Source organism: Capsicum annuum, chromosome 8, assembly GCF_002878395.1.
Source record: "Capsicum annuum cultivar UCD-10X-F1 chromosome 8, UCD10Xv1.1, whole genome shotgun sequence".
Lineage (NCBI taxonomy): Eukaryota > Viridiplantae > Streptophyta > Magnoliopsida > Solanales > Solanaceae > Capsicum > Capsicum annuum.
Window position 1 is genome coordinate 169,913,949 of NC_061118.1, and position 24,024 is coordinate 169,937,972.

The window sequence follows — 24,024 nt, forward strand, 5'->3', positions numbered from 1 at the left end:
TAGAAGAGAGCGGACGAAGTAAAGGGAAAAAGAGTTCAGTATCCAGCAAAGTTGTATGAATACCATCGTAGGTACTTTGGTAAGGTCGGATCTGATTGATAAAAGGAATTCCGAGAATGATATCTTCTGTGATATCTTCAGTGATGACAAAGTCATTGATAAGGCACACACCATTATTACAGACATGGGCCTTGCGAAGTTGATAATCAATTCGCATTTTTTCGCCCGTGGCCGAGTACAATCTTGAGGTACTCTTTTGGAGATACCGAGTAGGTATGAGGCCTTTGACAATGCAGTTACTGTCGGCACCAGTGTCGAAAAGAGCTACTTTGTTTATTACAAAGTCTTTGTCAATAACGATATTCACGACGATGTGTTCACTGTAGGCCTTGATGGCTGCTACAGTTGTAGAGGTGGAAGGAATAGCAGAAACTTCTTCTCCGGAGAAGGAAATGGGTTCTTTGAGATGATCAGTCGGAATGCTGATATGAGGTGGAGATGTAGGAAGAAGAGCTTTTGGTGAGGCTGATTGTAGGACTTGTTCTGTTAGAACATGTAATTCTACCTGATCAAGTCGGACCTTAAGGTTTTTGATTTCTCCTTTCAACAGGGAGATTTCACCCTTTAGTTCTGCTATAGAGGGTTCAGAAGGAGGATTAAATTTAGCCATAACTCTAGTCATGGAGAAAGGCTGAATAATTGGTTTTGGTTTGGAGGTGCTTTCTTCCGACGTTTGAGCTCTTGGAGGTATTTATTTCTAAGCTCTTCGTCATCAATATGTTCGATGATATCAAACAAGATTTCTTTTGGTTTGTCAGTAATGACATTGATAATTTTTCTTGAGCAAATACAGAAAGTGCCATTGCACTCACAATCTTGCCCTGATTGGGAACTATCAGACTCATAAGCGGTGTTGAGGAAATCTTCGTCGCTATATTCATCCTCGGAAGAGGAATAAGGGTCTGATGCTTCAGAGGGGTCTTCCATAATGGAGAAGAGTTTTTCTTTGGTTTCATCAGGTAGATCAAGTAGATTAATCTTTTTCTTTTTGCCTGATGTGCAATCTTTTGCCCTATGGCCGGTCTTGCCGCAAGTCCAGCAGGTATCTTTAGATTTTGAGAAAGATTTGCGCCTAGTTTTTCGGCGAGGCTTATTTGACTCCTTATAGGAACTTGATTCCTTATAGGAAGTCTTCCTTTTCGGATAAGACCTTTTGTGACGCTTTGGGGGCATTCTTTTATGCTTCTTACCGTCATGGAGGTCAGTAAAGCCGTAATCTTGGCAGAAAGTTGTCAGACCGTATTTGTGATTCTGCTTAAGTTGTTGTTTAAGCTTAAGGTCTGTACAGAGTTCTATGCCCGTAGTGGTGATGAAACTTACTAAGTCACCATAGGTGAGTATGTTGTAAGGAATTTGACCCTCAAATCTATCCTTAAGTTTTGTCCGGACTTTGTCTGCAAATAATGGGGGAAGACCACTGATGAATCTTTCTTTCCAAAAGTCATTATTGCAGTCAGGTCGGATCATAACTTTAATCAGGAAGGTATCTTTATACCATCTAAAGTCTGCAAGATTTTTGCAACGAAGGTTGTTAAGGATCTCTAGACTCCGATCTTGGAAGAGTTTTGGTTCTCCTACAAAGTGTCTAGCTATGTGATAGAGAAGGGTTGCACAGGCGTCTTACTGTGCTTCTTGCACTAGAGTTTCTTGACCATTTGCAGTTCGAGCCACCTGTTCGAGGACTGTGGCGTTGTAAATGAGGTTTTTCTCATCCTCCAAGACATAGTTATCCCACCAATGTTTGAGCATACCGGTAAAACCTGAGACAATCATGGTGGCGGCTCCTTTGTCAGAGGAACCTTTGATTTTATAGGCCGTGATGGCCACAGCTATCTCATGGAGTTTATTGTAGATCTGGTGTTCGGCCAGACCATCAATATTCCATTCAGTTATGCCTCGTCCATCATGATTAGATGTGGAGAGGTAAGGGTTCTCTTCAAACTGGACATCCGGGGGAGAAGGTTTTCGATAATAATTTTTTCTAGTGGAAAATCGTTCACTAGATAATTTAGAGAGAGAATTCTTATCTTTAGAACTGGAAGAGTCTTTAGAGCTAGAGGGCTCTTGAGAGACTTTGAATTTGGTGAGTTTGGAATTGATTTTTTCCAAAATTTGCTCAGACAATTTAAAATCGTCATTTAGGTTAGGAAACTTATCCTTGTGAAACTCAGGGAGTTTGAAGATAGGATTTGAAAGAGGTTTAGAGCATGGGGTGCTCTTTACTGGTAAAGGGGCAGAAAGAGGAGAACTCTTGGTGTCCTCTATTTGTTGAGAAATGGTATGAAGAACTTGATTAGTATAATTGTTTTGTTCAATTATTCTATCAAGATCTTTGCATTGAGGTGTCATTGTACCTCGTTCAGATCTAGTCTTGAAAGGGGAAGCCTTAATGACTTCGTTAGAGTAGGAAATGTTAAGTCCTTCTAGAGGAGGGGTTGCGGATTCGACCACAGTGTTTCGCTGAGTGTACCATTTGGTAACGATAACATTGAGAGAGTCAGTTTGGTTTTCTATCTTTCCAGTTTTTTCAAACCAGAAGAAGAATTCCATGTCGCATCGGAGTCTTTTCATGTCGGCTATCCATAGCCTACCAAACTCCTTCTGTTCTTCCGGGGAGTAAGTACTTCCGTACCATCTCCTTTTGAGAGTATCTTTCGGATGGTTCCAGCGGGCCTTTAGAGCTTGTAGATCTGGAACATATTCTCCATCATCGGATCGAATGACGAAGAGGCTAGGGTCGGTTCGGCCCTTTTGAGGAGGGGCCATTTCGGAGGCTGAAGGGCTTCCTGGCTCGTAAAGATTTTTAGGTTCGTTAACCTTTGTGTTTTGGTAATAGACTTTAGGGACCGGACCAGAATAATCAACTCCTCTAATTGTTCCCTTGTCATTGGTGCCTTCGTGATCGTTATGTTCACGTTCTATCTTAGAAGAAGAGGCACGTGTGGAAACGGATCTTCGAGAGGAAGAGAGTCGAGAAGGGTCGACTCCTAGGAATTTTAGATCTATTGATCCATCTGGGTGTTGAATCACCCTTTCGATTTGAGATCGTTCGGAGTAACTCCGGACAGGGTGTGTGATGGCTTCAAAATGCCAATCATTACTATGGAGGATATCATCCCAAACTAGAGCCTTTGGAACAAAGACTGTGCTACGATCTTTGTTTGCTTCCATTAGGGTGGTGACCCCTTTAGGGCTCGTGAATCTAGCCTTAGGGGCTAGTGTAGTACCCATAAGTCGATAATATACACGGTATATGATCGCTATTTCTCGTGTATTATCCTTACTATTCATGTTTTTAGTTTTAACATTTAGTGTTAAAACATCCATGATGTTAGGATCATTTATGTCCACAGAGAAATTTGGGTAACAGTTAAAGTAAACCGGACCGTCGGCGAGGTTACTTTGAATTACCCCTAAGAGAGAATCATCAAAATTCAGCAGACGAGCATCTCTTAGGAGAGCACAGACAGGGATGTCTAATCCTTGTCGGAAAAGAACACCATCTCCCCCTTAGGAGAAAACCTCTACTTTCTGATTTTAAACGGACTTTTTTAGCTTGACAAGGTTAGGATCCCTATCTTACTTTTATTTCACTTCGGAAACTAGGGATGAATATGAACTACTATGAACACATACACCACCCTCTGAAGAGTCGACTAAGTGAACGCCTAGTTTGGCAAGCTGATGGATTTCCTGAGCTATCTTCTTCTTGCTATCTTCAACGTGAGAAACACTACCCATGAAGAGTCTATTGAGAGCGTCGGCTACAACGTTGGCCTTTCCCGGATGGTATAGGCACTCATGTCATAATATTTCAAAAGCTCTAACCACCTTCTTTGATGAAGATTGAGATATTTTTGAGAGAAGATATACTGGAGACACTTATGATCTGTGAAAACATCTACATGAACTTCATATAGATAATGCCTCCAAATCTTTAAGGCAAATACTACGGCTGCTAACTCAAAATCATGAGTAAGATAATTCTTTTTATGGGGCTTTAACTGTCTGGAGGTGTAGGCTATGACCTTAGCATGCTGCATGAGGACACAACCTAACCCCACTCTGGATGCATCACAATATACTACTAACCCATCTGAACCATCTGGAAGAGCTAAAACTGGAGTTGAGGTGATTCGAGTCTTCAACTCTTGAAAACACTTCTCGCACGGACCTGACCACAGAAATTTGACCTTATTCTGCGTCAATCTGTACATGAGAGATGCAATAGAAGAAAATCCCTCGACAAACCATCTATAATAGCTAGTCAAACCCAAGAAACTCATGGAGATACGGGGCGAGTCTAGTTTCTTAGCACTTCGGTTTTCTGAGGATCTACTCTAATGCCATCACTGAAAACAATATGGCCAAGGAATGCTACTGATCTTAGCCAAAATTCGCACTTACTGAACTTAGCGAATAGCTGTTGATCTCTGAGAGTCTGATGAACAATTCTGAGATGGTCTAAATGATCACGCTCAGTGCGGGAATAGACTAGAATATAATCTATGAAGACTATGACGAACATGTCCAAGTACTGCTTGAACACGCGGTTTATCAAGTCCATGAAAGCGGTTGGGGCATTGGTAAGACCAAAGGACATGACTAGGAATTCGAAGTGACCATACTGAGAACGAAAAGTTGTCTTCGGAAGTGGTAAATGCGGTCCTAAACTCCGCATGAGAAACATGATCGCCCAAAGGTTCTTCGGGCTGAGGGGATGATTGATTTCTTCTCATAAGAGGCATATTCTGGAATAGAAAGAAGAAGTGGATTAGACTAAGAGACTGACTTGTGATTATGCACACTGGCACTACATGAATACTGAAATAAGGGAAACTATTCTTAAAACATCTCATAGCCTCCTGTACATAAATGTGGCGCGCAACACACCCATGTACAAAACTCTACTAGATGCGGCTTTCAGACTTCCTAGGATTCTATTGAAACTTAGGCTCTGATACCAAGTTTGTAACACCCTGATTTTCTAAACCGAAATGCTACATGGTGCTTATGGCCCCCGAGAGACCACAAGCTAACTCATGACTGATATCTGTACCTATATACTGCAATATACGGCATAAAAATACGGAAAACATGAACAATAGGCCATAAGGTTCAACTGAATAAAATATAATATCCATATGGGTGAAAAATACCTAAAACAACTAAAGTCTGAATCAAAACTGAACTTAAATCTGAAATACTCTAAATATTGTCTGAATAAGGAGTTGAAGAAACATGTCTCCAACTAACTATGTCTAGCAGAACTAAACTGAAATAATGAATGAAACAAAATAATATCGACCTCGAATGGATGAGGACTCACTGCAAATCTGCATACTGGAGTGCTACTGCTACTGCAAATCTGGACCTCGTGTCTGTGAACTTATGGTGTAACATAAAAGAAAGCACCATAGCGCAAATGTGTCAGTACAACTGGGATTACTGAGTATACGAGCGAGGTAGGCTCAAAGCAAAGGGTTTACATGCATGAGCAATGCTAACTGACTGACTAATATGAACGTAAGAGTGCAAACACGCATACATAGTAACTGAGATCGTGAATACGTGAGATCTAGATATGTACGCTAATACATAATTTACTGATATCTAACATGACAAATACTAGAATTTTGATAAAATGGATGACTGTGTCTGACAGTCCTGAATCTGATGGAACTATCTGAGTTCCGTACTATAACTGAATTGACTGTATCTGACAGTCCTGATACACTGAATAACTATCTGAGTTCTTTTACTGAGACTGAGTCTGAAACTGTGGGAGGTAGTCATCTAACCGACATGCCCTAATCACGCATATAGCTAAGTTGAGGTCCAATCTCTTCCCCGACTGGAAGGGCTTCACTACCATGCCACTGGTAAGGACAGTTGTGACTGACCCTTATCTGGCAGGTACTCAAATGAAAATGGTAGGAACCCTAAACTGACAAGTTAAGCCACCTCATCAACCCTAATCTGGCAGGTTAAGATGTCTCAACCTACGCTAGCTACGTAGTTCTGGAACGCAAGGATGACTACTAAGAATCACACCCAACACTGACAGGTGAGTTCCCATCCTTGGGTTCGCTCGGTACTAATTACTACTCCCATCTAAATGGACACTGAACATGATTTAACTGACTGTACATGGACTGAACTTCTTGAATTCCGTTGCCTGACAGAATACTACTGATACCTGATAACTGATTGAGATCATGAGATTTTCCTGAGTCACATGACCGATTGATTTCTACTGAATCTTGGCTTGATTTCGGATATCATGAAACATGACATGGCTCTAGGCACACAGCTATATTTTCGGGTACAAGTACCCCCAGGACTCGATGGAAGGAAACTGACACACATGATTGACTTGATTCGTGAGAACAAAGTTTCCAATTCATAATATCATATGAAAAGGGTTTTATACTTCACATGGTTATCATATTCTTGTTCATGGAAGGGAAACATTTAACATGAAACTACTTGCATGGATTCAATATCATGAGCATTTCATAGCACCACAAACAATACACCTCTATAGCATGAAAATCATGTTGAGTTATAAGGGATAGCATGGACTTGTAATTTGGGAATGATTGAGTCATGAAAACATGGTTTCTATTATTCTAAGCATTTTATCAAACACTTTGCATGCATTCTTTTAGCTTAGGTGTGTTTTCATGAATTTTCTCATTTTAAACCACATAAAGTTCATGAATTTCAACTAATGAATACATATACTTCATGAAACACCTTTAGATATCATCTTGAACTTAAACAACAATCATCAACATGTACATGATCATATCACAACAAGACAATCACAAAATAATACTTAAAACATGGTTCTTGAGATCTATGAACGAAATGGATCCATAGATGAACACTAAGCATACCTTAGTTTGTGATTTCGCGAAGATTGACGGTGAAATTTCCTTGAAATTAAATCTTCTATGAAAACCCTAGGGCTTGTTCTTGAGAGTTTTGAGAGAAATTGAGTATAAGTTGTTGAATTAGGGCTTAAATCTCGTGTTATAAGGTTTATATAGGGTGGGAAAATTGACCCTTTTAACCCTGAATACATCATTAAGTTTTCAAAATATTTTCCGAATTGGGCCCTTAGCGCGACGCGGCGTTATCGCGTCGTGTCACTGGAAATTGACTATTGGGAAATAGAGGTATGGCGCGACGTGGAGCCATAGTGTTGCCCCCCTCTTTGAGACTGGAACTTTGGCACGACACGCCAATATCGCGGAGCAATACTGTAATTTGACAATTGCCATTTAAGCTCCCTCCGCGACGCGCTGAAGGCTCAGTTCAGACACTGTCTCACTAAAAAGGCTCTAACTCTTCGCCCGGGTGTCGGTTTTGGGCGAATAATCTATCGATGAAAAGCTTATTCAATTTTCCACCTGATAGAAAGTGAAAATTAAGGAAATACCACGTGTATAAGAATGAATTCTTATTTCAAAGCATGTTCTAACATTCCTGAGACGATTTTCAAGCTAAGAAAAAAACACGGGTATTACAATTACTCTCTTGTTTACAAGTTTTCTTGTTTTCGTAAATTATGATTTATTCAAAATGTATTATTAGAAACATGATACAAATATCTTGATTATTGTTATAATTTGATTATGGTTTTGGATTGAAGAAAGGGTGTTTTACTTGGTGTTAAAAGTTAAAGATGTTTATCAAGAAGAGTGTATGTTTTGTCCAAATTTCATGACCACCACATGTTTGTTGAAAAGTTGAAAAGAGTGATCTTTACATAATTTGATAAATGTTTTGAAGTATGAATGTTTTTAAATTGTTTGAAGTATGGAGGTCCAAACTTTATGTTTTGAAAGAAGAAACCGTGATATGATATTTTATGGCTCAGAAACATGACTTGCAAGTTTTGGTATGACGATACCAAAATCAGATAATGCCGTAACAGACTTAGAATAGAACAAAAGTCAAATTTCAATTAGAATTTGAATTTTAAAAGATGCATGATCAAAAAAGATTTAAAATGGGCTTAAGAGATGTTCAGTAGTTACCCAAAGAAGGCACGAGTTCAAAAAACTCATTGCCTAAAATCGTGTTTTGCCGATACGGGTTATTATGTCCCTAAGAGGGATTATACGCTGGTCTAGTGCTTTGTGGCGTATCAGACTCAGACACTCCAACCTTTGCGGTAAACTTTGGTTGGGAGCTTCCCCGCCGAGTCAATGGCGGATTCCACATAGCCCGTGGAATATCAGACTTATAGAGGTGTACCACCTAACTCAAAAGTAATACAAAAATTAGAACTGCATTGTCAAGATTATTTTAAGATCATAGTAATTGCCCATGCATTTTTAACTATTGCATGCATGATGTTTCAAACTTGCTTTCATCTATGTTTTACATATAAACACATTATTTGGGATTGCTCTGCATATCAGTACGTTTGTATTGACCCCCTATATTTCAGGGTCTGAGCTCAGTCCAAAGGTCCCGCTAAGCCGTAGATCTATCAGACAGAAGTGTGCAGTCAGTGAGCCTTTTTTATTTTGGAAGGCCGATTTTTTTAACATTATTATTCCATTTTGGTTTTTGGGTCCGACTGGGGGCCTTGTCCCTGTTTTAGACAAGTTATTATATTTTGATGTATTAGAGATTTCGCAGATTAAGATGGATGTTGTCCATATAATTTTTTATTTCTTTTCGTATTGTAAAGTTGAACTCAGAGCATGACCATGATTCTGTTTGTTTATTTCCGCATTTCTCTTATATTATTGTGAATATTGTGCATTATTACTAGATATAGAAAGGCGTTCGGGCTTTCATGATTCAGAATGTTCGTCACGATTAGGGCCTCGATTCGGATCGTGACACATACAGCCATGATGCTGGAATGTGAGTTGGTGAAATAGGTTTGGTGAATAGTGAAATCCCTCGAGGAGGAGGAGGAAAGTTCATTTTGGAAAGTAATAGATTGCATGTTAGAAAGAAGAGGATTTAAACTAGATTTATCGTGGGAGGGATGAAGAGTTGGAGCTAGGGGAGGATCAGGTGCATTTAATGCAATATTTGAGTGGGGAATAATATCCATCAAATCCCTATGGGAAACTAAAAGGGGTTTTCACCAGCGTGTTGCTGGTAATATCCTTGGCTGGGGCGGGTAATGATGAGCTAACTTGGGGTGGCCCCATATGGAGGTCTTTCCCTTGTTCTTTTTTATTTAAGGGAATTAATAGAAATAACAGAAATAGTAGAAGAAATAAGAGAACTGGGCTTGGGCTCATGACTAAGGGGAGTCCAGGTCCATCAGCGTTATGGGCCCTAAGACAATTGGGTCATTCGAGCTGATAAGATTTTGCTGAGATTTAATTGTCTTCTTACCAGGACCAACAGAGCTGGTAGTTATCAGTTGAGCATCCATTGGGTCCGATAGGGCTTTTGGAACAAATGAGGCCGACCTAGGAGCTGAGTCGACCCGCTGGGGCCCAATTTTGGGCGGAATCCCTAGCTTGCAAGATCTGTCGTTCCTCGAGAGTGGGACGGCTAGAGCAGCCATAGACGTGGAGGGGGAAGGGGACATACCTGAAGCCGGAGTGATTCATGTTGGCTACTTTGGGGTGATTCGCTGCCGATGTTACATGAGGTGGACTTTTCTTCTTCCTAGTGAAAGAAACTATATGCCATTCATCGGAGTTCTAGTCTGTGTTCTGATTCACTTGAGGAGATCTGAGGGTCGGAGGAATATGTAGTTGGGGTTCTTGTTTCTTCACACAGATTTGGGTTGTGTGGCCAAGGTGGTCACACGATTTGCAGAGAATTTTTTCTCCTTCGTAAACCAGACATTGTTTGTGATTTTCGATTATCGCGAAGGGTTTGACTAGGCTACCTAGTTCGATCTAAACACAGATGCAGTCATAACGTCCTCATACCGTGGCAGAAGTGCATGCGTCCACCTTCAAGAACTTTTTGAGTTTTCGACCAACTCTTTCCAGAATATTCAGATCGTAAAATTCAGTGGACAGATGTGGCAAGCGTACCCAAATGACGATGGAGTCAATCTTGAAATCGCTAGGGACAAAGTTTGGTTCCTCTTTTTGAATCGAGAGGAAGCTGCCAGCAATAAACCAGGGGCCGTCTTGCAAAATTTTCGCTTAGCTTGCTGGATCTTTTAATTTAACAGCATAAAAATCGAAACCACGGTCTATCTGACAAAGGGGTTCGGGCAGCCGCCATAGGGTATCTAACTTTGTTTTCAAGTATTGGTGGGTAAATTTAGAACCAAAGGCCTTGACAATAATCGAGCGTTGCCAAGGTGTATAGAGGAGATGGAATCGTCCAGATCACGAGGAGGAGGATCAGTCGATGAGTCTTCGACTAGAATTGGATTTGTCAGGAGCTTATTAGTAGTGATATCGCAGTACGAAGGAGGAATTAGGGGTGATGGTATGTTTGTAATAGTATTATCGAGTTGGAGGGATGAAGACTCCATCATCGGGGAGTCCATAAGAGAAGATACGTGGGAAAAACGTATTGGAAATAGTTCTTTCTAACCTATTTTACGTTGCTACTCCGTTTTATTTTAATTGATTCTTTTTTAAAAATATTTATTTTAATTTAGTTATCTTTTTTATAAAATCAAGAATATTTTATTATATTCTTTCAATATTACTTTTAACATTAAATGGCTAAACAAAATATATTTATCTAAATTTATATTTTCAAAACATAATTAACAAGATTAATTTGATAAAATAAATTCCCTAATGTGAAATGCAGAAAGTATGTTTAACCAAAAGCAGCAAATTCTCCTTGCAGATTCAAAATGACAAGAAAGTAAATATATGAATTTAGTGGAAGGAGTTCAATATTTATTATATATAAAATATAATTTTAGTTATGTATAGATAGTATATTTGTTTGGCGTAAGAACTTGGATGACTTGTGAAAACTAGTGTTGGTTGAGTAGTTTTATCACTAGAAAAATTAGTTTGATTGTTTTCTTGCAATATTATTGTTAGTTCCACGACCTTCGGTCAAATTAAGTAAATCAAGAAAATAAGTGGCTTCAAGTGTATTACAAAAGATTTAAAAGAAAAGTTTTTTTTGTCTCAAAAATATTTTTGAAAAAAATATACTTAAAAGTTTTCTAAAAAAGTTTAATTAAATATAACTGTTACTCAAAAGTACTCTTTTAAATTTTTAATCCAGACGCAATTTTTTTTTTTGTACGCAAATTACATTAAGGACCAAATAGAACTAAAACCCATATATTGAAGACAATTTTGATCATTTTCTCAAACATGACAACATTCTAGTAATCCAACTCGACATTTGGCATGCCCGGAAGAGTGTATACCGATAGGGAAATTGTTGAAACAATGGGAGCACCAAGTTAATCTTAATATTAATTTCGGGTGGTAATTGGGCGGGTTAAAACGGATTACGATAACTCACTTGTTCATTTATTATTGAGTTTTAACTGCTTTGCTGTTCATTTATAAATTTTTGTTATTGAATAAAATTACTTTTTTAACTATGACTATATATAATATATTAAATAAAAAAATACTTTTAATAAAATTTCTCAATAACAAAAATTATATCTATATATATATATAAAAAACTAAATGCAAGACAAGAAACGACGTGGCAAGTTATTGAGAAGTCACGTGGCAATTTTTAGGACAAAAATATAGATATGGTAATAAAAGTTTTGAATTAAGAAATTAGAGATATTTAAATTTAAAAATATTAGGTTTTATAAAAACATTTATGACTAAACTGAAAGAGTTCTAGATGAACTCTAACTATTCATAACTTATCCTTTTCAATATTATAAAATATATTTAAATATTAAATAATAAGAAGAGGAATAAAAATAATCTATATATATAATATTTGAATTTTAAAATACATCATCCTTTTAAAAAAAATCAGAGGTATTTAATTTGAAAATATTAAATTTTATAAAAAAAAAAAATCATTAACTTGAAAGGGTTCTAGATGAACTCTAATTATTCATAACTTATCTCTTTTAGTATTATAAAATATATTTAAATATTAAATAAGAAGAAGAAGAATCTATATATATAATATTTGAATTTACATTGAATCAATTATAATAATGAAAAAAATATTGTGTTTAATGAATTTATATCGTAAAAGTGAATAAGTCCCACATATTTGATCTTCTAGATATAAATATAACAAAAAACAATACAACAACAATAATTTGGAATTTGATTTTAAAAAGGTATCTTCTTCTTTTTTTCGAAATTTGCTCCTACAAGTATATTGATTTCACTTTTGTTCGTTACAATACAAAAATAACTTTGTCATCAAAGATTATGATAAATCTAAATATTTGAAAAATTATTAGTAGCTTAATTAATTGATCTTCATCATCTAATTAAAAAATTAGAGATATTTAAATTTGAAAATATTAGGTTTTATAAAAAAATTTATGACTAAATTGAAAGAGCTCTAGATGAACTCTAACTATTCATAACTTATCCCTTTCAATATTATAAAATATATTTAAATAATAAATAATAAGAAGATGAATAAAAATAATCTATATATATAATATTTGAATTTTAAAATACATCATTCTTTTAAAAAATTAGAGGTATTTAATTTGAAAATATTAAATTTTATAAAAAAAATTATCATTAACTTGAAAGAGTTCTAGATGAACTCTAACTATTCATAACTTATCTCTTTTAATATTAAAAAATATATTTAAATATTAAATAATAATAAGAAGAAGAAGAATCTCTCTCTTTCTCTCTCTATATATATATAATATTTGAATTTACGTCATCCTTTTAAAAATGAAAAAAAAATAGTATCTTAAAAATAGAATATCATTTGAATATTATGTTTGAATTCATAATATAATAATAACAATAGTATAGTATTATTATTATTATAATAATAATAATAATAAATAAATAAATAAATAAAAGTGGTAGTTGTACGTGTATACTAATAGTTGTAGTTGCTATAATATTAATATATTATATTTTAATACATTTGATTAAAATTTAAATGAAAGATAAAAATAAGAAAAAAATGAATTTTAAAAAATGAATTTAATACATTTGGTTTCAAGTTATTATCTCAAATTCAAATATATAAATTATTAGGTAAATATACATCTCATCAGATTTACAAAAAAAAAAATAATAAGGATAAGAAAGAATGATAAACTATTTTTTTTTAACAACTTAATATTATATTTGAATTTGAATGAAATTTGAATTGGAATAGGGCTCTAGGTTCTTAGCATTTCTTATATATACTCCTATATTATAAGTTTTATTGGTGGATTTGTTTACTAAGCTCTTTATATTTTTCATTTTAAAAATTAAAAATTATTTTTGATTTAATTTTTTTTTATTATATGCAGGAAGAATGTGACTTTTTCATCTTCAATTTTCTCTGTTGTTGTAAATGAAAAGGAACAAGTAGCGAAAATGAGGTGAAAAAGCGAATTTCTATGCCATGAAAGTTGTTACCTCCTGTGTTGAGGATATGCCATGGGAGTTGTTACAACTTGTGTTGAGGATATTGGGACATTATTTAATGGGTTATAAAATGGATGAGAAATTGTCCGAAAGTGCAATTGATGTAATTGGATATTTATATGAAAGAGCATTACATGATTTGAATACCAAAGCAATGTTTGCTACGGGAGTCTTCTTCAGCTTGTGAAATTGGGGCTAGAATCTGATGATATGGGATATACAGAGATTAATATCGAGTCTAATACCATTACCTTTTGAAAGGTGTTATTACTGTTCTATTTGTTCTTTGCATGCAATCGATGTTTGTGCTTTCTTAAAACTCTTTAGTTTGACTGTTCAGCATTCATGCATGGTAGCCCCTGTTTCTGAAGTGACACTTTTAAGAGGACCAGAATAGGGTACGTGCATTGCACGTGTATCATGCGTATTTTAAGAATAAACGTATGTAGAAAATATATTAGTTGTTTGTGCGTTATTTCATTAAATACAAAAACGTTAAGAAAACAATGCAAAATTTTTAAGATAAAAAAGTGCAGTTGATTAAAGAGGCATTTTGTCATTATACTTACTTATTTTTTACTTCTAAAATAAGATTATTTTTATAGAGAGATATATTTTTATTCTTAGGATTCTATATATTTATACTTTACGCAAAATGTAACTATAATGAGATTTACGCAAAATGTAACTATAATGAGATGATTTATAATAACAGAAAATATATAATTTAATTTAGAACATAAATCGTAATAATAAATTTTTAAATTTTGTACTCTTTTAAAATACTTTATATAAATTGATAATTAGTAAATAAAATTTATACAAAACTTTAAAAAATTATGTATAAAAATTTGCATATTGAAGAGTAAAATCGTAAACTATGGCCCAAACCCAAAAAAGCCCAATAATTTTAAAAAGACAGAAAAATTGAATTAGGAAAGTAAACACAATTGAGCAGGCCACCGATCAAAATATACTACTAAACTTACCTAGAACTTCGAAAAATTTTATAACGGTTAAGTCTCAAACAACAATAGTTGTGAGAGGGTCCATTAAATTTGTGACAAGTGTATTTGTGGACCCTTTCTTGTCAGCCCACTCCATTTTTCAACTTTACATTCCTTCTTTGTCTCTTTTTTTTTTTTTGTTTCTCTTTAACCACTCTTTTTCCTTTTCCTTATTTTAACAATAACAATTTTTTTTAATAGTTCTATTTTACACCCCAAATTAAAATTATATGGAAAGAACGAATTATCCTAATCCAAATTTGTTCAATAAAGTCATTTAAATTAATATATTAATCTTACAAAGTAATAGTCAGATTAAAAAAAATATTCAAAAGGTCGTGTAATTTATTCAATAAAGTTATTTAAACATTCTTATTTATGCTTCAATTATCTTGTGTATATTTAATCTTTGTCGCATGACTGGTAAATTTAACACTACAACAAAACTCGAAATATCTCCTTTGTTAGTAGGTGTTTGGTCATGAAAATCAAAACATATTCATTTGATTTGAATTTTTTTAAAGTTGAAAATAGAGTTGAAGTTGTGTTTACCTATAATATTTTGGAGTTAATATTTAGAATTCAAATGTATTTTTTGAACAAAATATAAAAGTGAAAATAATTTTTTAAAAATTAAATTTTATGAAAATAAAAAACTTAAATTTGGTTTAAAATAATTTTAAAAATACAAAAATTGAAAAAAAAAAAAAAAAAAAAAAAACCTCTTAAGGTGTTTCCCAAATTCTCAAATACAACTTCAAGTTGTATTTGATATATTTGTGGCCAAATAAGTATTCCGAAATAAAGTGAAAACATATTTCGGAATATAGTGAATACTATCTATGTCATCTTTCTATTTGGTATCTTTCTATTTCTTAACGTACCATTGGATAGCTTGATAATGAGTAGGACTCTAAACTTTTATGGCATTACAAGATATGTTTTTCTATCACAAATATTTCTAAACTTTGTTTACTCATGGTATTCTTTACTTTTAAGACATGATTCTTCAATTGTGCGTGAGGTTTCTGTCTTACATGATCTACAAAGATATGTAAAGTTATCCTCGTACTTCAAGTTGATCAATTAATCAAAGTAAAAAAAGATAGCTTGGTACACTAAAATTCCCGCTATGTGCAGGTTCGGAGAAGGGTCCCTCCCACCATAAAAGTATATTGTACACATCCTTACCTTGTATTTATGTCAGAGGTAGTTCTAATGCTTGAACCCTTGACCTCTTGATCACATATTTTTTACTCGTTATTCCAAGGCTCCTCGTCAAAGTAGCATCACTATATCTCATTGATTTCATTCCAAAGTAGTACATTTTTATTCCATTGTTACTTCATAAGACAAAAATATTAACTTAAATGACCTTATTGAATAAAACAATGCTAAATAATTTTATTAGATAATTTCATTGAATTAAACGATCATTTGAGGAATTAAATTGATAGATATTTGCTAGAGATCTTATATTATAAAGTCTAAAAAATTAAAAATAGATTTTTTTTTTTTTTAATATTTAGGCATATTAGGATATACTGAGGGAAAACAGATCAGTTTAGGTTAGTATTAATCTGTGATAAAAAATTAAATTAGCATGATCATACTTTCTATATAATTTTGTGTGTAAAATAGAACTATTAAAGAAAAGAAGAGTTATTATTAAAATAAAGAACTGGAAAAGGAAGAGAGAAAGAAAAAAAAAAAGCAATGTAAAATTTAAAAATAGAATGGGATGATAAGAAGGGCCCACAAGGACACTTGTCACAAATATAAAGGACCTCTCACAACTAGTGTTGGTTGAGCCTCAACCACCATAAAATTTTCCTAGAACTTCATCTAATTTTTATCCTTTACAAATGGGTCAAAAGTTCCTAATACATATTTTTATCCTTTCTTCTCTCCTGAATATCCTGGAAGGTGGGATGCCATGCTCATGCTTCCCTTCATATGATGTAATCACTAATTTTGGATGATGGGATACCCTCTCCACATGATTCTTTGCAGGGCAACCAGCACTCGAGCATCGGTAGTAACTCCGGTAGATAAAAAAAGTTGGATTTGTAGAGAGAGTGAGAGAGACGGAGAGCAAATGGGTCTAAAGATTTATTTTTAAAATTCATTCTGATTTAATTTCTTGTTTCAGGTGTGATTTGCTTAGTGTTGCCAATTTTTAATGTCCTTATGTTTGCATGTCAGCTAAGATGCTTGAATTTGAGGTACGGAATAGAAATATAAGTAGGTATAAATAGGAAAGAAAGAAAAATATTATTTGTATTTTGTCTGCTCCTCTAGAACTTCAGTAGCTTTTCTCATAGACCATAGTGTAAGCATGTTCTTTGTTTTCTCTGTACAGTGATGTTCCAAGCTCAGATTCTCATTTTTTTTGTTGTTCAAAAAAAGCTTCTTGGATCTTCAATGAAAGAATTAAACAATTTTTGGTTTAGAATCTTCAATCTCCTAATGAGCTTCTACGTCTATTCTCCAACGCCTTGGCTCTCTTCATTGTTCATACCCAAGGTGATTTGCTTCGATTAACTCTGATTTGGAGCTGATTTCTGGTTGTGCAGCTCTATGATTTTATTTGTATTCACCGATTTATGTTACCTATAGTGCCTTTTTTCCCTGATTAATGCAAAGCTATATATTTTTTTAATGAAAAAAGTGATATTTTCTCTGTTAAAAAGATTGGTGTTTAAATAAACATGTTTTTTTATGCTTTTGGCTTGGAGAAAAGGAGAACACGCAAGTTGGTTTAGAGTTTTTGAAATGTGTTCTTTGGGGGTGATGGCTAATTACTATAATCTCACATACAATCTTTATTAGGTATGCTCTATCTTGTCAATTTTGAACGTCTTTATGTTTGCATGTCTACTGAGATACATAAATTTGAGGTCCTGATCAGAAGCAGGCTGAAGGTTGTGATAGAAAAATATTATTAGGAGATAGACGATATATTGTTGGGAGATAGAAGATACTCGATGAAATAGTTGAGATGCTCAAGCTAATTCAAATACCATCAATATGAGGAAAAAATGTGCAGATGTATTTCTTTTCACTCATAGGTAGTGCATGAAAAGCTTGTTGCAGGAACACATATTTTCTCCCTCAGTTCATTCTACTTTTCTATTAACCAGGTTTTTTCTTTTCTATCTAAAATCAACTTTGTTAACTGTTACCTTTTTAGAATCCTTTTCTTGCAATAATGCATGTTCCATTTCTCTCTTCTGTATCCATTTCTCTCTTCTGTATCCATTTCTCTTGACAGTTAGTACACAAAAGTCAGTGTTTCCTAATGAGTTATCAAACTAAAGCTCATGTTTATCACTTTATTAGTGTGTCACCATGATAAAACTGAACCAACATCACACACCGAGAAGGCAATATAAAGAGGTGAAGAATAGTAATGTCTGATGGAATTTATGAGATTTATCCAAAACCAAGAGAAAATTGGGACCTATGAGATCTCACAAGTGGGTAAAGATTATCATAAGGTAATGTTTGATTTATTTTCGTATGGTGTTTGAAGTCTAATTTGATGGTAATAGTAATGATGGCTGAACTATTACTTTTTTGCATATCTTTCATTGTAAACGTGGTCACAAATGGTGTTATATTCGTTCCAAATAAGAAAAAACTGTTATTGACACTGATGTAATGTTAAAACCTTATGTGGCTCTTCAGAGATGGCTATAGTATCCACGTGTTAGTGCACCTGTGATAGTCCATAGTGATGTGAACTTTTTAATTGAATTCTTTCTTATTATAAGGTAGTAGTTACTTTGACATTCTTATCTCAATTTTTGTGCATCTCTTGGTTAAGTCTTAAAAAGATTTGTAATTTTCAAACCAAGATAATGACTTTCTTTTTGGAATATTTTTTATCCAAGCTTAATGAAATCTCTAATACAAAGTTAAGTTGATTGGTCATCATAATTGGTAGCCTATTATAGGAAGTGTCAGTCAAGAAAGTTGCAGCATCTACTCAAGGCCAATTGTAATGTTGATGCTATAAAAGGAAGTTACATCTTTCAGTTTTTGGATGTCTATGAGGAAGTTTCATATATCAATTTACATTAGTTTACTGAGGAACATCAAGTTTTTTGCGAAAAACTGATAATTTTCTTCGTTTCAATTTGTTTGTGTTATTTTCTTGTTAGTCCATTTTTAAAAGAATATCTCTGTTTTTTTTTTCTGGAAACTCCTTAGTTCTAACTTTCCACAAGGCATGTTTAAGACCACAATATTATAGGAAATTTTGGTACATTCTATATATCTATACTTTAAAACCACAAGAGTGAAAAGGTTTCTTTACTAAAACCACAAGAGCAAAAAGTTTTCTCTACCTTCTTAAACTCTCCCTCAAGTCAAAACTTGACAAACAATTGAAACAAGGGGAGTATGTGAGAGTTACTTGGACTCTATGAACTTCTGTAGAAACTATTTATTCCTCAAGTGCCATATAGCAGAGATACGTATTTTTTATTATAATTGTAATGAAGATGGAATACATATTAATTTTCAATAATAATTTTAATTGTATTGAAGCTGGAATTAAAAAAAATATTTATCTTATCAAATAATTACCACCCTTTTTACCCAACAAAGTACTTCCCTTCTCCGTGAAGGAGAGTGATCGCAGAGGGAAGGGATGAAGAATGATTGAATAATGTGGATTTAAGTTTTATGTGGTTATAGTACTGTCCATAGCTTTGCTTAAGGACGAATGAAGCATTGACTATGGAAGATAATCAAAAGAAGAGGGACTCAAGGATGAAATTGCTAAAACTACAGTAGAGAAGTAGAACTTTTGAAAACGGCATCTTAATTAGTGTTCTTATTGTTTGTTTACAACCTACTTTCCTTTTAAAAATAGCAAAGCTGAAAATCATCAGAAGCTATTCTAGGTGATTTTTTTCATTCTTTTCTTTTTGAAGCCTTTGTTATCTCAGATTATGTCTTTTTGTTGTTCGTATTTCTCCAAAAATATGAAATTCTTTTATTTCTTCATGTGGATCTTTTTGGATACAATAATAACAACATATTCAGAGGCGGAGCCATGATTTCAAGTAAGGGGAGTTCAATATTCAAAGAAAACTAAGTCGAAGGGGGTTCAACACCTACTATAACTACATAAAAATAATTCTAATCATGTATAAATAATATATTTTTTCTTCGAAGGGAGTTCGGACGAACCCCCTAAAGAGGGCTGGCTCCGCCTCTAAACATACCGAGTATACTCTCACATAGTGGAGAGTGGGTCTCTTTGGATAAATTTCGTTTGTTATTTTTTTTCCTATTGGAAAATTGATTATATGTTTTCATATTATTCAAATTTTGGATTTGAAATATGAAGACTCGTTATTCATTTCTGTTATTTGAAAGGATCAACAATAACCTAGTGTAGTCCCACAAATAGGTCTAGAAAGGGTGGGTAGAATTTACTCATATCTTACCCCTAACTTTGTGGGGTAGAGAAACCGCTTCCTTTGAATGTCTGAGATGAAAATTTATTGTGAATGCTGGTACATTCTCATTATTTTCATCTATAACATCTTGTTAGAGTGATTCAAATTACTTTACCACTGAATCCTAGCATGTATTTGTTTATCTATGTTAGCATGTTGGTGAAAGTATGAACAATCTGTTATAAGATGAAATATATTTCACAAATTCGATAGAATTTAAGAAAGTGACAGTTGTTTTGAAAGAGGCAACATTAGATGTATTAGTAGGCATTGTGTTTTATGATTATTAATCCCTATATATGTGCTACTACTTTTGTTTAATTTAAAGCCTACTATAACTGTATATTGGTGAAGTAAAAGACGAAAAGGATCACACCGTAAAAAAGAAAGTCTTGTTTACATTTTACCATACGGTTTAATCCAAATACCAATAAAAGATTATGATGTGATGGAATGAATGGTAAGTCTTTCTTTATTAAAGGGTAGTTTGGTATATTAACGTTCTCACTATGCACGTGAATGGGGGTCATTTTATGATGCTGCATATTCTAACTGGTGTTGGTAAATAATTTCAACAGAGAATCACTTGAAGATAAAGAAAATTCACAAGGAAGAAAAAGCTGGACGCCGAGGAAGGATAACTAAGGTTTTCAGTTGATCCTTTCACTTGTATGAAGTCTGAACATTTTTGTACATAGATTTACTGATGGTGTGTCAAGTGCTTGTGTAGATATAGCTTCATCAAACTGATTTTTGCCTTTTTAACTATTGCTTGGCTTTCAAAGCAACCATCATTACCTTTTTCTTAACTCACTATTGATATGCTAGGAATTCTTGTAGGTTTATTTCTTATTGTCTCTACAAAAGAGTCACCATGAATTCATCCAACCCGGACAGCAAGTACTATTGAAGAATTGATAGTTGAAAGTGCCATCTAATAGTTATATTCTTTCTACTACTCGTTCCAGCATCACTCTAGAGTATGAACATAGGACTGGAGGTAAATGAATTCAGCAGGGGCATCCCAAAAGCACAATTGTGGCAGGCCATTATAGTTGGTTCATTTGGTGTGTGGATCTGATGGTTTTTAGCACGACTAACAATATATTAGCAGCTTGCAGTACTTTCAACCTTGAAAAAAGCAGTGATTATGAATATAATTTTCTTTACCTAAATGTTTCATGTCATAATGTGTTATATGATAGATGCCTGTAGTATCTTTGCCTAACTATCAAAGTGCTCTGTTGTTGATTGTTTCGTAAAATTTGTGCTTAATTTGTAAAGCCAAAGAAAATAATAGAAACAAAACATAATTGTTGAATGATGCAACTAAATATCTCTTTATGAGTCTTGCCACATTAAAAGTACTTTAAAAAAAAAAATGTCATTACTTTGCCAGGAGAGCTCAATCTAATATGATTGTGTATCTTCTGAACCTGTGAACGCGAATATTTGAGGCGAGTCGGTGATAATATATTAGGAGGTGTAAAAAAAAATTATATCAGGTAATTTCATGTGTTGTATCTTACCTAAGATCTCTTTGTAGACTATATTTTTGGCTTATGGATCTTGATTATGCTAAGAGGCACAACTTCAGCAATTGTGTCTGTTAATTTGGTATCGGTAGAGTTTGTTGATTTGGTGATTGAGTTCATTGCTGATTTAGTAATTGAGTCAAGTACAATAATATCCGTAAAAAATAAAGTTATAATAGCAATACACAATTATATAATAAAAAGTATTATATGAGGCGGGAATATTTTACCTAAATATGTGAACCTTGTTGGTTGATCAGTAGAATAGTAGGAGAAGAATGTTAGGGGATAAACTAAGAATCAATAAATCACAAACCAACATAATCAAAGCATCTTGTAAGCTGACATAGCAGTTAATACTGTGCTTAAATTAATTATTAACATTAATAACTATATAGGAGCGGAGAATTATGAATTGTTGGAAGAAATTGTATAAAAAACGTGGAGAAGAGACAAACTGAAAAAAATTATAAGCGAAGCAACTTTTAAACTGGCATAACAATTAATATTGTTCTTAAATTAATTATTAACATTAATAACAATATAGGAGTGGAGAATTATGAATTGTTGAAACATACTGTATAAAAAACTTGGAGAAGAGACAAACTGCAAAAAAACTGTGAACAGCATGGCAATGCAGCGAGAGGAGCAGCAAAGAAACTAATGTATGGCGATGCAGCGAGAGGTGCAGCAAAGAAACTAAGGTCTTGGATGTTACGAAGATAATATAAAAATAAACTGGTATTTATAGAAGTATTTTTTGTTGGGTTGAATATGAACGTGTATGTTATAATTGAGTTAAAATAGGATTTTGATTTTTGTTTGTCCTAATTTAGTTAGAATAAGATTAGTAAACAGGATTTTGATTTTTGTACAGATTCCCACTTTGAAGTTTTTCAGTAGGACAGGTTTTTTAAAAAAAATTTACATGCAAATTTAGGAATACATATTGGGTTATTGATTTTGTATAGGATTTTTAGTAGTGGGGTCCAAAAGTTATATTGGTTTATTGGATGTGTAATTTAAATAGAATATGCAAAAAGATGATTTTGTCTAAAGGAGAGACTTTTAATGAAGGGCAAAAAATTCAAATGTGATTTATAAGGCCCTTCACATTTTCAAGATAATAGAGATTTTTTCATGTCCAAGTATCAAATCAAGCCCCTTTGATTAAAGATGGAAGAATCAGAACAATTCCATCACAGCTCATACTTATTTTTTGAACTTATTGTCTTTAGGAAAAAGGTCCAAATAATGTCTACAATTTGGAATTGTTCAATTTTACTTTGCAATAGTATATTTTTTTGATCGAAAGATTAATTGTATTCCAATCAAATGAAAGTCTGCACATCTTTAAATTCTCATTCGAAAAATTTTCTTACCTTATTCAATTCCTTATAACTCTTGAGACAAAGCCAATAAATTTAAATAAAATTCAGTATCTCTATTTATATTTAATTATATTAATGTAAAATTATAATTTAAAATATAACAACAACAACAAACCCAGTGTATTCCACATAGTGAGGTCTGAAGAGGATAAGATGTATGCAGTTCATACCTCTACCTCTAAAGAAGTAGAAAGGATAATTTAAAATATAATATAATATAATATAATAGATAAACATAAATAATGAAAAAAACACTGGCGATGAATTAAAGGTTAAGAAATAAATTAAACTTTTGAAAGTGTTTTTTTTAATTATAATAAGTAAAATCTTATAATTAAATGAGTTTATGATTTTACTTTTCTTCAAAATTAATATTCAAAAAATATTACATACATTATGGAATTCATTTTAATTCTTAGAAAAAGTTAATAATTTATTTTGAATTTGAATAAAAAAAATTAAATTAAAATATGAGATAAAATTATATTTCGGTAGATGTAAAAGTGTCTAACTAATTTTAAATGAAGAGACAAATTCTAACAAATTAGATTATTTTGGAGTCTTCTTCTAATTTTTATTTTATTTATGTTTGTGTGAATAAATTTTTTTATCTATTTTAATATCTATATTTTGAGATAAGAGATAAGAAAGTTAACAAAAATAAATAATTTAATGCAAAGTTATATTAGAGCAAAATAAAGTAGCTAAAATACAATAGAAAAAATGTTATCGAGTAATGGGTGTGTGGGTGGATGGAGTGGGTGGGGGTGTTGGAGGCGAGGGTGTAAACTTAAATATTATGAATAATATAATTAAAAATTTAAAATATAATTTTTTTTACAACTAATAAATTTTTTTTATAGATTTGATTTTGAGTTAGGGGAATTGGATAGGGGGTTGGGTTGGGGGGGGGGGAGGGGCGTGTAGGGAGGGAGAGGTATTTTTTTATTTTTTTTTGTAAATTAAGAGTTAATACATAAAAATGACCCTAAACTTGACATTATTTTATAACTTTGACCTTAAACTTTGATAGT

General features: G+C 33.3%; 1 protein-coding gene across 1 annotated transcript in view; it reads right to left on the reverse strand.

The window, feature by feature from the left end:
* LOC107840453 overlaps positions 1 to 10,689 on the reverse strand; it is a 44,652-nt gene extending 33,963 nt beyond the window's left edge. The window contains exon 1 of the mRNA XM_016684320.2: positions 9,436 to 10,689. Coding sequence (XP_016539806.1) covers positions 9,436 to 9,634 — 199 coding nt within the window. The 5' untranslated portion in view covers positions 9,635 to 10,689. The remainder of the gene's footprint in view (positions 1 to 9,435) is intronic.
* Between the last annotated feature and the right edge of the window lie 13,335 nt (positions 10,690 to 24,024).